General features: G+C 40.6%; 1 protein-coding gene across 4 annotated transcripts in view; it reads right to left on the bottom strand.

Moving 5' to 3' along the window:
- The window catches only part of LOC149174998 (uncharacterized), a 123,445-nt gene that overhangs the window by 67,148 nt on the left and 39,001 nt on the right, over positions 1-17,296 (bottom strand). For all 4 annotated transcript variants that reach the window (XM_089419481.1, XM_089419479.1, XM_089419480.1 and 1 more), the window contains 3 exons: positions 1,336-1,428; positions 1,089-1,190; positions 370-635 (listed from right to left, as the gene is read on the bottom strand). In XM_089419481.1, the coding sequence (XP_089275607.1) occupies positions 370-635; positions 1,089-1,190; positions 1,336-1,428 (461 nt within the window). The remainder of the gene's footprint in view (positions 1-369; positions 636-1,088; positions 1,191-1,335; positions 1,429-17,296) is intronic.

Raw genomic sequence — 17,296 nt, forward strand, 5'->3', positions numbered from 1 at the left:
TAGCTATGAATCATTCAATATGTCATATATACTTTATGAATTCATTGTCCAGTGGACATTTTAGATGACAGTTGGTATCACTACACCAGAGGAAGAGAACACAATAATAAGCCACACTAGATGAACTGCTTCACACCAAAAGAAAAGGGACAGAAGACATAGATGTAATATGGTCGACAATCATTAAGTGATAATATTCATGTTTTGTCAATGCATGCATAGTGAATCACAAATATGAATATGGGAAAGAAACAATTTTATTAAAGCAACGGGATGTAACCAAAAACTCAGGCCAGGACAAATATCTATCTTAACATATTTTAAGGCAACTACAAGAAGCACAAGCATATGCATGTTTTGTGAATTTACCTTTTTATGCAATTCACTTGACACATCCGTGTCAATGTTCAAGCAATGACCGGAGAGTATAGATCCTGCAGTTTTAGAGACTTCTTTACCAACAGATTGAGAGTGAGATTGCAAAGATATGCTTAGTGACTTGTTATCCTCACGGCTGATAGGAGGCAAATAAGAGTATTCAGCATTGGTTATTGCAACAAGTTGAGAAAATTCTTCTAGAGGCAATCCAGGATGTACAACGCTATTCACACTATAAACTGATTCATCCAACCTTGCTGCAAAAAAGAATGCAAAAAGAAAAATTCAACCATTGACGAGCAAATGTCTCATAGTAATATCACTTTTCTTTGTCAAGAACGTTTCTTACTTACCTACTTCAGCTAGAATCTCCATTTTTATGAAAGGATTTAGTAGCAAAGACCATTGTATTAAGCATAAACTGAGTTCAACAATATAAACTTTATTTTCAACTTAAATTGGAAGTTGGAACTATTAAATAATGCTTTTCCAACCAAATATAAGCCCGTGATGGGAAAAAATGACAGAAGCAGAACATCATGTTCACATACTTTCTTCTTGATATTATGAACTAACACTATGAAGAAGGCAAATGGGATAACATGTTCAAAGCCTAACAAATTATGTAGATTATCTTCCGGATCCATCCCATTCAGTTTGCCAGAAATACTGACTATAAAATCCTAAGGCATAAGAAGAGAAGTACGCACCATTGAGTCTCACACAACTTACAAACCAAGCCAAAGTGACAACAAAAAGGCCCCGTCTCAACCCATGCTTCAAAGCATGCTCAAATTTACGCCCAGCAAAGCTGTTAAATGTGTTAAAGTGCCATACTAAAGGACTTTGGAACAGTTCATTTCAGAATATTCAGGAGAGATTTTGAAAAATAAAAATTAAATTTGACTGATCTAATTTAATTATTTATAGATTAACTTTAACCAAAAGAAGAGGATATCTGAACCACAAGATGTGTACACTGAGGATGCAGATCAGGGCTATATTGGCCCCCCATCCTCTCTGTAGCCGCCTGTACCTGTTTCCGTGCCTCTGCAACATATCAAATACAACAATATGAATCTGCAAGATTATGGTATGGCATAACTTGCCAGTATCTGGAATATATAGTGCAAAAACACAGGCACGTGTGCCAAAGAGGGGTGGTTGAAAATCTTTATAGCAGAAATCTAGTTAGCCCACACATGTACCATGACTATGGTAATAGACTAAAAAATTTAAACATACAATTCTTTGAAGCCAGTCATGCCAACAACATTTTCTCAACAACACTCATGCAGCTGCTTAAAAAGATAATTTAGTTAATCCAGAAAGATTAAATGTTATCTTAGAACCAGCTAATTGCTGACTTTGTAAAATACCATTGAAACAAAAGGATGGCCAAAAAACAAACCACTTCAGTCTCATGTATATTTTGTTAGCCTAAGTTTTGTCACAGAATTATATTCTGTGTCTATTTGCCACGTAATTGATGTTCTAAATGCTCAAATGTTGTAAGTACTATGATTTTTATGAAGGAGACTTAAAGTTAAGAGGCCATCATAAAGTCTTCAGTAGGAAGTCCCAGTTCATTGGTGATGGATAGTTTTTTCCCCAAGCATTGTTCGCATACAACCTCGATGTAGATAAGAGGCTTTCTTTTTCCAATAGAGTTATAATGTCAAGTGGATGCACTATTGAGTGTTGTAATTCCTGGCCCCATTCTGTTGAACACTCATGGAGAAAAACTTTTGTGTTGAAGAAAATAATAGTGCTGTTATTTGTGTTATTATAGAAATTGCAATTTCTGCCCTCTTATATGTTTAAATCATGTGTACACACACGCACACACTCTATTTACTCCTCCTTCATTGCCATTACGCAAAACTCATAACAACCTTTGGAAATCGACATTCAACATATTTGGAATTTTATTTTTTTGTATACCACAAAATAATTACTGATAAACATCAGAGCTTCAACGAACACTGCATTGGCAACCTTAAAAGCCAGTGCCCATAGGACCAGATCTAATAACCTAAACTTATGCATTTAATATGACACTAACAATAAATAACTTTAGCTCAAAAAAAAATTATACCTTCACTTCTGCCTAGATCTAGACTCTAGATAACTGACAGAAATAATCTTGAGAAGGGGCAAGCTCCACAAAGACAGACACGAAGTGCTTTTGAATGTCAAGCATTACTGGCACCTAAATTATAGCATAGCTTTGAACGGTCTTAACCAATAAAATACATCTCAGGAGATATTTCACTTTTGAACTACCCGAACTAAGTTGAAAAACATCTAGGTGACATAATTTATATAAAATTCACCTCCCTGCTCCTTTGGCAATGCCAACAAAATCATAATCAGTGTTAGTTCTTACAATTATTTCTTAATCTGATTTTTGTCTGATGATTCTGACTGGCTGTGACAATCTTGAATGTTAGACTGTCTCTTCCTGTCTTCATCACTATTTGTGTTTAGGCATGTTCATGTTCAAGTTCATCATTCTTCACTCTTTCACAACTGCGTTCAGCACATCATTTTCTTTTCTGTTTGCTAATTTTGTTTTTCTTCAAGATTTAGCCTGCTCTTAACTCTGCTTCTTGATCAAAGGCTGCTATCATGGCATGCACGTCCCTTGCCTCATAGGGCAGAGGATATCCTTTACTGTTTGCATAGATCAACATTCATGTATGTTGTTTGTAGAGTTAATAATATGGAATGTAGCCAGTGTGACATGTGCAGAAATTTCAAGAAACTGACTTTTATAGCACATTTCAGAAATTTCACCTCAACCTTGAGGTTTATATTTCCTAAGAACTTCCAGTCTTAGAAATGGACATAGTTTTAAAAACCAGAACCGGGTTTTGAACCGGCCGCCTATCTAACCAGGATTCGAACCGGAACCGGATCAAACTGAATTCAATATACCAGAATTGGAAACTTATTTTTAATATTACAAACCATGATCCCAAACCATTAGAGAGAAAATATGGAAAGTCTTCTCAGGGTGCATATATCAAAACGGCACTGAGTGCAATACATGTCAATGATATCATCAAAAAAATACATAACCAATGAGGCTCTAAATGGCCTCTAGAGTCCAAAAACAATGCTACAACTCAAGCTACTAGGCCACTAGCCTACTACAAATCACTGATCAACATGATCACTCATCAAACTCATCACCACTACTACACATGAGATCATCACCAGAAGCTACATAAACATCATTTGGTTCAGAGTCTGAGGACTCCTCGAACTCCACTCCAGCCTCCGTAGTAGTACTGGTAGTAGCATGAGCAACAACACTGGGCCTAGCAGAACTAGAAGCACATGTTCGCTGAGCTACACGTCTATTGCTTCCCTCACCATAAGTCATGCTTGATCTTGGTGGTTTGCTTCCTTTAGCTCTTGGTTCAACTACCAAATCTGCTTTGGGATCAACACCCCCTAAATCCATGGCATCAATGTCAAAATCAGGATCAAACTCAGTTGGTTGAGTCTCCTCCAACCATTCTGAAGTTGGATGAATATCATCCAACACAATGGGCTATGTATCTGGTCTTTTGTTCATCAACTGGTTGCGCCTTAGTCAAAGGTCGTACTGCACGAAGACAAGTTCATATAATTGTTTTTGTTCCAAACAATTCCTCTTCTTCTTGTGAATCTGTTCAAAAACAAACCTATTGCGCTCACACCCAGAAGCACTACAAGTTTGGTTGAGAACACTAACTGCAAACTTTTGCAATTGATGACATTGGCTGCCAAATGACTCCCACTAATGTGCTACAAGGACAAAGATTAGAGTTCATTGTTCAACAATTTAGATGGTAAGTTTGAACAATTTACATATTACAGCTTGAATTTTAAACAGTTGAAATTAGAACCAAAAAAAATGGAATTGCTTAGTTTGTTGATCCATGGCTCTTGCAATCTTTCCCAGATTTTTGCCAAAGTTGTCTGTGGCCCTAGAGAAAGTAGTGAGTTTTCGATGTATTTCCAACTGCTGCGACTCTTCAAGTACCATGCGCTTCAAACACTCCTACAACCCATCTCTGACCTCCCCAGTCTGACCTTCTCCTAGCTTAGATTTATTATGATACTTTGGGTTCCAGAAATACCTAGTTGCATGTATAGGACGATGAAGTTGATTGTTCCATCTGTTATCAATGATCTCCTAAATACGCCCATATTTACCTACTATATCCTTGTAAGTTGCCCGTATCCACTCCTTTGCCTCATTCATAGCCTCAAAGATGTAGCCCATGGCCAATTTTTCCCCATCCACCAAACTGTAACACCTTAACAAGGGACTCACCAATTTTCACAAGCTCTCTTGCATTTTTCCAAAAATGTTGCCAAAAATTTTCTTTTTGGAGTCCTTTCCAACTACTATGCAAGCCCCCTATTGGAAAATGTAACTATGTTCGGTCTTCAATAATGTACTTTGAGTCATTATGTAATGTACTTGTCAAAAGAATAAAGAAAAGAAATTTTATTATTATTATTGTGACTTATTAAAGCATGGGTTTCATGCTTGGGTCACCGTGTTTTAGGTCAAAGTCCCCATTGGGGACTTCTAGGATTTATTCTAAGTCTATAGAGTTATTGTATATTTAAAGAGACCCTTCTTGGGCTTTTGAATCATGTAAAAAGGTTAAGTATTGAGTCAAATATGAATTATGTAACCTCCACACCATGTCGGCCTAAGGACCCTATTCGACCCCACAAGAAGCCTATAAAAGGAAGCACATCGAATTCATTTGGAGCATCATTCTCTCATCAAGTTTGAATTCTCTTGTAGCTAGGGAGAAGTGCGAAAATCTCATGTTGCTAAGCAGAAGTGCGAAGTTCTCTTGTAGCTGGGAAAAGCTCTGAAATCTGTTGCAGGAAGCCGAAGTGAATGCAAGTTTGGGGAAGTCTAAGAATAAAGGAAAAATTGAAATTTTGGTGCCTCTCTCTCTCTGTTTCGTGTTCTGGATTGGGAGAACGAAGTCTCCTAAGTTTCGCTATTGCCAGAAACTGCCAGTTGCCATAAGTTGTTGCCCTAGTCGAAGTTACTGGAAAGAGGTCGAAATTCTGGGAGGCTGACTTGGTGTGGAGGGAAGGTGTTGTCTTGGTCTAGGGTGAAGAGTCTCAAAGAATAATATTGAAAGGAAGAATTATCTTGACTGGGTTTTCCCCTCGAGGGGGGTTTTGTCCTGGCATGTGCCTACATCTTGTGTCTATTGTTTTATGTGTTGTTGCTTTTGGTAATTGCTTGATGAACTAAAGAAAGAAGATATAAAGAATCGTAATAATAAGAAACATCACAAGTAATTATCAAGATCAAGAAAATCTTTACTGCCTTTCTAATTTTCTAACATCCCCGACCATGACGCATTCCAATCATCACTCACTGGAAAACATTTTCTACAAGTTTTTTTGTTGGGAAGTGAGAGATTGTAATGTGAGAAAGTGAGTTGCAAATCTCATGATGGTAGGTCTAACAAGCTCCTTGCCCGCAGTGTTTTTCCTCATTAGGCTCAATATCCATGAGTGGTTGTAGTTATATTTTGTGATACACGTGGCATGCTCTACAGTGTTCCTATGTCCTCAAGCATGACTTCTATGTAATGTGCAACATATGGGGTCCAAAATATGGTCCTTATTGGACTTTAGCATCTTTCTAGCAAGAACATAGTTTAAGGCATTATCTGTGATGACTTGTCCAACATTTTGCTCCCCCACTATTGTAACTGTTGGAAATGCTGAGAGGGAGGTGAACCAGTGTTTCACTTCAATTAGTTAATTTTAATCTTCAAAGCATTAAATATCATTAGCATCATATCACATGAACAATTAATAACACCATTCAACAATGCACAACATCAAAGACAGTACACAAGAGATTTTTAGGTGGAAACCCTTCCAGGAGAAAAACCACTAAATGCCTTTTAATATAGGTCTTAAAAGATTACATCAACGGGAAGCTCCAACTTCCAAAGTTCTCCAACAACAACTAGAAGGAGGCTCCAGCCTCCTAATTTATCAACTTCAACACCCTGATTCACCAACTCCAATCCCCTAGTTTTATCAGCTCCAACTGAAAGGATGCTCCAACTCCCTGATTTACCAGCTCCAACCCCCTGGCCTTATCAGCTTCAACTGAAAGGATGCTCCAACACCCTGCAAGCTCTAACTTGCCCTAGCACCACCCTTGTTGATTTTCTTAGTGCAATAGAGACGAGCACAGTATTTCTGAAAAAATGATAATTACTTTTGATGTTGATCGTCCTTTAAGTTATTTCAATATATCATTCAGTAATTATACTTCAAAAATTCAACCATACAAGAACAGTAGAATAGTAGAGATCACAATGCACAAAAAGGAGAGAATATTTACCCTAGGAAAACCCACCAATGGGAAAATCCATCAATCGTTTTCAATAGAGGAATTCTTTTGTTCAACAAGAGACACGCCTAGACCTATGGTCAAACCTGGTCAACCCCTCCAAGTCAAGCCTCCCAATCTAATGCAGAATTTCAACCCCCTGCAAATCGTGCGAACCTCCTATGACTCACGTGCACTTCCTGTTACTCATGCACACTTCCTATTACATATGTGCACTTCACGTTCATTGCGTGGACTTCCTGTTACACATGCACACTTTATGTTCCCCGCACAGAATTCCCATTACATATGTGCATTTCCTATTCCTCACGTGGAAGCTAGAAGAGAGAGAGAAGAGATGAATTTGTGCTTTTTCGTCCTCCTTGTCCTTCGTTTGCTTGCCCGAAATATTCTTATGAGATGAGATGCAAATTTTCCCTTATAGAGGAGGTCGAGTTGCCTTATATAGTGTCTTGTTGAGTTGAATGTGTGTCCTTTGCCTTGGGTCGACTTGAGTTGGAAGGGAGCCAACTTGACAACTTTTGGAGTCAAAAATTATAATTTCAAACTTCCAATTTTATTCTTTTAAAAGTCACAATGGAACTTTGACTCAAAATAAATTTTCTTTTGACTCTAGCATTTAAAATATGCTTTGCAATAATTAATACAATTACATCAAGTGGCCAAATATACATTATGAAGACCGACCATAGTTAAAAATTCAACACTCCCTCTTAACTAGGGAGGTATTCATAATTATTGTCATAGATGTTCTCAAGTTGACAAATTTCTCTAAAGAAAATGGTTATATCAAATCATCATCAGCATCATCATCTATACCTTTAGCATCCACTAGTGGCCATATCTGAGGAGGTACCAAACCCATGGCATTGTCATCAGCATGTCAGGACTCGCTCTTCCAAAGTGATCGGTCCTCAAATCCCAAGGCCTCTCCCTAGGCCAAAATGTTGAGAACCTCAACTAGCAAGCACTCACTCACCCTTCACTATGAGCACTCTAGGCCAAGACCTCACTCAACCCCTTCTTGGTTGGTGATTGGGTCTAGATGTTGAAAGACCTCACTACACCCTCCCTGGTGTGTGATCAGGTCTAAATGTTGAAAGACCTCACTACACCCTCCTTGATGTGTGATCGGGTCCAAGACCTCATTACACCCTTCTTGGTGTGTGATCAGGTCCAAATACTGACAACCTCACTACACCCTTTCCTGGTCTGTGATCGAGTCTCCTCCGAGAGGCACTCACTCAACCCTACCTGATGAGCACTCTAGGCCTCTCAGGAGAATGTCCATCCATGTTGCAAATATGTTAGCACTCCCTCTCAACAAAAGGGGTAATCTCCACAAGCCCCAACTTGTCTCTGAAGTACACAAACTTCTCTCTGGGCAATGGCTTCGTCAAAATATTAGTTATCTACTCATTAGTGGAGATGTACTCGAGCCTTATTGCTCTCCTCTACACCATGTCACATATATAGTGGTACTTAATCTCAATATGCTTTAACCTATCATGGAACATGGGATTCTTTGAAAGCGTCACACAGCTTTGATTATCACAGTGTATCATCGTAGGTTCCAACTCTTGGTCAAACAATCTTGAAAAAAACTTCTGAAGCCACATTGCTTTTGTGCATGCTTCATTTGCTACAATATATTTTGCTTCTGAAGTACTGAGTGCAACCGACCTTTGCTTCCAACTCATCCAAGATATCATAGCGAAGCCCAAGCTAAAGCATACCCTCAAGGTACTCTTCCTGTCATCGGCACTTCCAGCGCAATCCACATTTGTATATCCCTAAATTTGTACATCCTTGTTTGCAACATATTTCAAGCCATAGTTCATAGTACCACGTAGATATCTCAGAATGTGCTTTGCTGCAATCCAATGCTCATGCCTCGGTTCAACCTAGAACTGGCTCAAGGTGTTCACAGCAAAGCAGATATTCAGCTTGGTGTTAACCAAATACATCAACAAGCCAATCAATCGTCAGCACGTCAATGGATCTACCAAACTAGATTCAGAGCCTTTTAACTTCTTCAAGTTCGACATCATGGGAGTAGCCATGGATTTACAATCCATCATACCAAACTTTTGAAGGATCTCAATAACATACTTTCCTTGACCAAGGAAGACTTTGCCAGGTTTCTACCATACCTCTAGTCCTAAGTAGTAATGCATCAACCCAAGATCCTTCATATCAAATTCAAAAGCCAATTGCTTCTTGCATTGAATAATAAGAGGCTCAGCATGTCAGTTTTTGGTAGCATCGAAGAGGTATTCTAGTCTCTATGGTGTCTAAGAGGCTCGGGAACACAAGATCTCCAAAACCCATAATAGGTTTCACAAGAGAAGCCTTAGAAACAGCTCAATTAGATTAATTGACCAATTATTAAAATTTCCCTAAGTCTAATTGGTTAATTAAATTAGATTAATTGAGGGAAACCGATTTTGCTCTAGAGACTTCCGAAAACGTGAGTTGATGGAGTCAAGATGATCTAAGCCATCGATTAAGAGGTGACCATGGTCGTTGGTTACTCAACAAAAGATTATAAGAGCAAGTCAATGGGGTTTGAAGAACACATCGAAAACATTTAAGTAATTCGACTACCCAATTGCAATGATTCAGCAAGGGCGCAGTTGAAGCTAGGGAGACATCGAGCAGCAGGGTTTAAACAGAGATTTGAGAGGAAATTTTCCAGAGAAAATTTCTACAGTGATTTCCAATTTCCAGAAGCATGAAGGAGGTTAATTTATCTACAGAAGAGGAGGCAATATTTAGCTAGTGCGAGTAGCCAATTTGAAAGTGTGAGTGGCAGACAGGAACTCGTTTCAGAGTACCAGTGTTAGATCTATCACCCGAAGGCAGAGCGAGTGGGCCAAGCAAAGTATTGGAGGCAGATTTACTTGCAAGGATGAATTCCTAGAGGTTGTGTGAATTTCCCAAAACAGACAAAGTGCATTTCTGACAGGCAGAGCGCATTTCTAACAGGTAGAGCGCATTTCTGACACGCAATGCGAGTATCCAAAGGGAGTGTGAGTTTGCTAGAGGAGGCTAGATCGAGTTGCAGAGGAGACATTGAGTCTCCAGTTTATTTTTGATAGTGGAGATTAGTATTTGTCAGAGTTTTTCCAATGAGGCAAGCAGAATAATTGTACTCCTAAATTGTTGAAGATTAATAATAATAAAACCCTCATATGTTGCACTAGTTTTCCCTTCGAGGTTTTACAGGGACAATTGTCCAAAAGTAACAGTGTCAAAATTATCGTGTGCATGCATTATTTTCTTAGTTCCAGTATTTTATTTTCCGCAGCATTTTTATTTATGAAGAAGTACAATGTGAGTTATTCGATATTTGTCATTAATAATTAGCAAAAGACAAATAAACTACATAAATAGGAGAATAATTTCCAGTTGTTGCAGTTCGTGGAAATTTCACATAAAACCTATCAAAAACAAATCATCAGCATAAAGTAATAGGATCACAGGTCCATTCTTCACAACCTTATAATAAAGGTTTAGATTAGCATCTCTTTTGGTTAATCCCAATCTCATCAAATTGTTGTCAATACGAGCATACCAAACTCTTGGAGCTTGTTGAAGTCCATACAAGGCCTTCTTTAACCTGCAAAATGAGATTCCCTTGAGGGTCACTTGAGAATACGCCAGAGTGATCATCCATTCTATTCTCTAGAGCGGGGTTTGCTAAGAGAGATAGAATTAGTGATCGGGAGATGCAGCTAAGGGGCATACAGAGAGACAGAGAGGCAGAGATAGTGCTGGGAGAGCAGCAGAGAAGCGAGAGAGAGTGACGCAAGAACAGCCAGTGCTCAAGCAGGGCCACGCAAAGGCGGCTAAGTGTTGTGCAGAGCACCAGAGAGGCCAGCATAGCTGACGCAGAGGCTCAGAGAGCTGACGCAGGGCCTCTTGGGGCTGACGCAAGCCAAGATAGGCTGGCGAAGGGCTAGCGCCGGGCTAGGAGAGGCTGACGCAGTCCAGATTGGGTAGACGCTGGGGTTTCTAAGCAGTTTTCTGTTGAGGAGCTACCGGAAGGATTATCCGGGGTTTCAGCCAGGAGATTTGTCAGAAACCAAGAGGTATTACTACCAAGGAAATTCTCTGTTGGGTAGGCCAGTTTCGGCAACCAGACTCAGATAGTTGCACCGATTTTCCCACATTGGGTTTTTCCAGGGACATTGGTCCAAAAATAATGGTGTCATATGGTGTGTTTGTTTTTGTTTCTTTTTAGTTGCTGATCTGTAATATGTTGAGCATGCACTAGTGTTTATTTTCAGTATCTACATTGTAAATAACTTGTTAAGGAAAATAACAAGTAGGTAGGAATAAATCAGATAAAGTGCATGGAGGGTTTCCAACTAAGTAAACTTAGAAACTTCAACATGGTATCAGAGCGTGATTGTACATCACAGGAGGACTAAGAGACATCAGCCAAGCAGAGCAATAGCAACAGAAAACAGTTGTTCCGAGGTGACAGAAGCTGTATCTAACAGCGCAGAAGCCAAGGAGTGTGATTCAGAGCCACCCAAGGCTCACGCAAAGGCAACCAAGAGCTGCGCAGAGCCTCAAAGAGGCCAGCGTTGCTGACGCAAAGGGCCATAGGGTTGACGCAGGGCCTCCCAAGGTTGACACAGGGCCATCCGGGGTGACGCAGGGCCAGCATAAGACAGTTGACGCAGTCCACAGATAGGCAGTTGCTGGGGTTTAGAAGGTTGTAGGAATATTGTAGAGTAGAGTTGGTGAGGTACTGTAGTCAAAACAGTACCTGACAGAGCAAGGCTAGAGGAGTTTCTACCAAGGGTTTCCAGCCGAGGAACCCGGATCAGTGGTGTTGTTGCACAAGACGATCAGAGTAGGGGGCATCTCGACAAGCGGTAGAAGGATTTCTAGGAGAGAAATCAGGACTCAAAGGGAGTCCAGAAGAGAACTTCCAGATGGGAAGTAGAGACTCAGAGGAGTCGAACAGAGAAATGCTAGGAGGGAAGTAGAGGAGCATCATGGCACTACACGAAGTAAGATACCAAGATAGACTGGACGGAGCATCGAACTTCGCAGTTTGGAAGGCCAGAATCTTATCCGTACTTGACAGGAATCGTGTCAAGAACTTCGCCTTGAAGGAATCGTGTCAAGTACGAGGAGACGATGGCGAGGGCCAAGAGCATTATCCTTGACGGGGTCAAGGATCATGTAGTACCACACATAGCCGAGAAGGAAACGGCATTTGAGATGTGGGAGGCTCTCAAGAAGCTGCACCAGAATACTTCTATGCAGAGAAGAATGCTGCTTGAGAATCAGATGAGGTCGTATCAGATGAAGAAGGGACAATCGATTGACACCTTCCTCAGAGGACTGAATGAGATCCGAGATCAGTTGACTGCTATAGGGGCAACACCGGATCAGGAGCTAATGGTGAGGACAGCCCTGAATGCTGTCTCAAAAGACTGGGAAGTATTTGTCCAGAGTATACTGGGCAGAGGGACACTTCCACCTTGGGACGAGATGTGGGTAGCTCTTCGCCAGGAAGAGATCAGACAACAGTCGAAGACGGGTAGCAACAGCAAGGGGATCAAAGTCAAGCAGGAGGAGGAAGATGTGGCCCTAGCATCTGAGGGAAAGCAGGAAAAGCGGAAGAAGAAAGATCTCTCCAAGATCAAGTGCTTCCACTGTGGGGAGCTGGGTCATTATGCGACCCAGTGTCCAAGGAAGAAGAGTAAGGGAGAGTCTTCTGAGACTAAGGCAGCGCCAGCACGGGCAGAGAAGGAAGTTTTGACAAATGATGACTGTGCCATGAGTGCACACGCACCACTTGAGCGGAAGTGGGGAGACATCGAGCTATAGTCAGGCGGACTACAGGCGATGAGGAGTAGGATCCTTGTGGTACCCAGCCTCTTGGATAAGACCTTGCTACAGGAGCCCCGACGAGGAGTAGACTGGCTGGGTGGGTAGAGACAGACGCAGATGGAGCGGCAGAGAGAGCTACAGTGCAGGAGTCTCGAGACAACGCAAGGTTAGCAAGCTATGGCAGTGCGAAAGGCACAAGAGTGTTGCACCAGTGTAGGATGGCACAGAGAGGTGTGCAACGGTGCGAGAGGCAGGGAGTTGTTGCAGTAGCGTAGAGGTCAGAGAGGGAGCACTTATCAGCGGCAGAGGGAACTTCAGCATCAGTGGGTGTCTCTAGCCCAACAGGGAGGTCAGATGGGGGATCAGTTACTTACTTCTCAGTAACTGAGTTACAGTGCAGCAGTGAGCAGCACGATGCAGCATGATGAGAGGAGGTGCAGTGCGGATGCAGTGCTGGGAGAAAGGACCAGAAGCAGCATGGATGCAGAGGGAGTTGTCGTATAGATGCAGCAGTGGCAGTGGCAGAACCATGGGCAGCAGTACAAGAGGCAGAAGTGCAGAAGATGTTGGGCAGGAAGGCCTAACATCAGCACAGGTACCGATGCCGGATGATCAGAGTAATACTCAGTGAGGAGTATTGCTAGAGCACAGTCCTCGCTAAGAGGGAGTGTTGATTTGGGGTAGCATCGAATGTGCACTAGCTACGAAATTTTGGGCAGATTCTAAACAGGTCAGGAGATATTAAAATAATTAATATTTTTAATGGAGTCCCTAAGTCTAAACTTAGGGAAAATAAAATATTAATGTGTATTAATATGAATCTGTGTTAGAATGGTCCAAAAGACATGGATCAAGCCAGATCTAATCTTAACCGTTGATTAGGGACTTAATCTCGGTCGTTGAGATGTCAACAGGAAAAGTATAAGAGGAGGCTTGAGGGTCACTTGGAGAATACACCAGAGTGATCAGTCATTCTATTCTCTAGAGTGGGGTTTGCTAAGAGAGATAGAATTAGTGATTGGGAGATGCAGCTGAGGGGCATTGAGTACAGAGAGACAGAGAGGCAAAGATAGTGTCGGGAGAGCAGCAGAGCAACCAGAGAGAGTGACGCAGGAGCAGCTAGTGCTCACGAAGGGCCACGCAAAGGCAGCTAAGTGCTACGCAGAGCACCAAAGAGGCCACCGTAGCTGACGCAGAGGCTCAGAGAGCTGACGCAAGGCCTCCTGGGGCTAACGCAGGCCAAGATAGGCTGACGCAGGGCCAGCGTCGGGCTAGGAGAGGCTGACATAGTCCAGATTGGGAAGACACTGGGGTTTCTGAGCAGTTTTGTGCTGAACAACTGCTGGAAGGATTATCTGGGGTTTCAGCTAGGAGATTTGTCAGAAACCAAGAGGTATTACTGCCAAGGAAATTCTCTGTTGGGTAGGCCAGTTTCAGCACTCAAATTGTACTCTGATATTGCTTAATAAAAAGCCCTCAGATAGCTGCACCGGTTTTCCCACATTAGGTTTTTCCGAGGACATTGATCCAAAAATAATGGTGTCATATGGTGTGTTTGGTTCTGTTTCTTATTAGTTGTTGATCTATAATATGTTGAGCATGCACTAGTGTTTATTTTCAGTATTTACATTGTAAATAACTTGTTAAGGAAAATAACAAATAGGTAGGAATAAATCAGATAAAGTGCATGGAGGGTTTCTAACTAAGTAAACTTAGAAACTTCAACATCCCTTTCCTCGATCTATTTTTATCACCCCTCTGGTGTGCCTTTTACTTCAATGATATTTCTTTTCTTGCATATCTTGGGTGACCAACTTGCTTAATGCCTTTTTGACATCCCTTAAAGATATAGCAATTTACCACTAATCAAGGTTAGGACATTCATAAGTTCCTTTAATTTAGAGAGAGCATGAAATGCTTAGGATTTTGGTGGGGGCTAATGAGGGGGTAGAGCTTAGGCTAGGATTTTTCCCACGTGCTTATTATTAGTCCCAGCCATCTTTGGCATTTTTCATTTTCTTATGGCTTCATATGTTTATATCTTTCTTTCTGCTGCATCAACCACTTAGGGCAGAGTTTCAGGGCCCTAACTCAAAGATGAGAATAAAGGGTGCCAGCGCCAGTGACAAATGACCATCAACCCAAAGGATGGAAATGGGTATCAAGGACGAATGGAAAGTGACAAGTATGGATTACCTTGGGCACACTATATCAATTAGTGCCTCCTATTTGTGCCCCTCCTGAACAGTGGAAAGAAAGGCCTCAAGGGAGGTCACACTAGACTAGGGGCAAAGGATAATGTCCCAAGTAAAGCATGGGAACAAGGCTACAATCAAAAGCTGCCAATCATCCAACTTAACATGTGATCCATATTAGTATGCCCTTAACGTTAAATGAAAGCACATGATTAAAAAAAAGGTTGGTGTACCGTCTCATTGATGACCCACCTTCCTTCAAGAATATGTTAGATGGGAGAGAGCATTGACTGGAGCATAAGTGGAGAGCTCTAGAGTAAAGCTATTTGTGGGTCATCATAGGGTTGCGGGCTAGCTCGCTCATCAAAGGGAGAAAAAATTTCTCCTGTGGGTAACAGTGTTCATCATTGTTTGTATGGTTTCATATAGAACTAGTTGATTCACTACAATAATGGTTAGTTAGGACATGGAACCAACCTTTATCAATTCAGAGCAATCAATTATACCAATTCAGCCCCAAAACTAGTTGGACGATGGGCCAATCGATTTTGCAAGAGTCAGCCTCTTTCTGAAAACATTTATATATGCTAACAAGATTTGAAACATTACATTGGGAAAAATGAGTTTGAGATATTGTTGATCATAAAGCTCTAATTTCTTTGCCACCCAAAGGAGAGATATGGGATCCAACTTCCAAACTACCAACAAGACATGCCCTTGAGGATTTTTTACTAAAATTAACATGTAGGGGAATGAAAAAGAATTGGTAGTACAACAAGCTATCAAGGCCATGGCAAGCATACAACGTCATGATCGCATCGATCTAATATCACTTCGTGGAGAGATAAAAGAACAACAAAAACAAGGCACTTGGTCTCAAGCCATAACACAGTGATTGGAAGGAAAGTAAATTCAATGCTTTGAAATCGAAGCTCTTTTACAAGCTGCAAGAGAATACTTTAGCAAATTAATTATGTAAATAGAAAGTTAATTATGTCAATACACACACAAGGCAAATGAATAAAGAAAAAAGAGATCAACCAATAAGTTTGTCATTACCAAAACAAAAAGTGTTTCCATGATTTTGTTTTACATCATCAAAGACCAGAAAATGATGTTATCAAATCATGATAGTTAGCAAGCATCTTACACAAATAGGAAATTCTTCGTTGAGGAACTATTCTCCACACTTAAAATGGAAGCATTAGAGAGCAAATGGTTAAAGCATAGTGTTCCACGAGGACAAATACCCTCGCTTATCACACTTCAGGGACTTGGGAGCACCTAGGGAAACATTTCCCCATGCCCCCCTTTTGGAAAGCACACAATGAAATATTCCTCCAATGTGTGGAGCCAATTTTCCATAAAGGGCTTCTAAGCATCCCCCCTAATTTTTTCCTATAACACTTAAAATTAAAAAGGCATTAAGCCTTCTAAAGCCTAAAAAATAACTCTATCTCACATTTCAAATGCAAAGTTCAAACTTCGTCCAGTGGATGGAACTAGAGGACCAATCAATGGGAATGACTCCTTGATGCTCGTTTTATTTTTAATGTTCATTGTCCAATGTTAATTTTCAGTTTTAACTTTTGAATCTTGATTCTAAATACTAATGACCTCAAATCAAGTGTTTGACTTGGCACTCTATTATTTTTGAGTAATTCAAACTATTATTTCTGACTTCAATATCTACTATTTTGCTTAGTACTATTTATATTCTAGAATGATGAATGTTGATTCTCAATCAAGTATAGTATTTCATCTATGAATGAATGTATTTCATTTCTGAATCTGAATCTAAAACTTGTTTTTATCATTTACAAATTTAAATTTAGTATTTACATTGCAAATTAGTGAATTTGAATGGGATGAATGGTTATTGTTGGGACTTTATCATTTTTATAAAATTAGACACAAGGCCCCTTATGCTAGGGACCTCAACATCCCCACTTTACCCATGGATTTCCATAAAACTTGATGGTGTCTCTTCACATCCCCCATGTGTGTTTTGGATTTCCATAAAACTTGATGGTGTCTCTTCACATCCCCCATGTGTGTTTCCTTGCTCCTGCGTCCCAAAAACTTGGTGGAACATTGTTAAAGCATTAGTGTGGAGCATGCCTACTCATTAATCAAATTAATGTGATCATCCAACACAAACCTATGAAGTATAGTCATCCCATATATAGAGAAAGTTCTATAGCCAGCTCAAACCTTTCACAGAGTGCCCTCTACAATGAATATATGTGTAGCCAAGTCCGTAGCCTTAGCATGTGAAGGATGCCACCTAAAAAATCCCAAAGGGGACACATTTCACATCTGGATTTAAGTCTCCACACTCTCGAAGATGTCCATCCATGAATCAAATAGATGAACACCACCACACAAATGAGCTCCAAAGCACCCAATGTCTCATAACACTCTCGATGGGACATCTCGAAGAACTTCATGAGGTTCCGAT

The sequence above is a fragment of the Pinus tabuliformis genome, chromosome 4_1, assembly GCF_031772625.1.
Source record: "Pinus tabuliformis cultivar Carrire ecotype Pingquan chromosome 4_1, CPIR1, whole genome shotgun sequence".
NCBI classification, from domain to species: Eukaryota; Viridiplantae; Streptophyta; class Pinopsida; order Pinales; family Pinaceae; genus Pinus; species Pinus tabuliformis.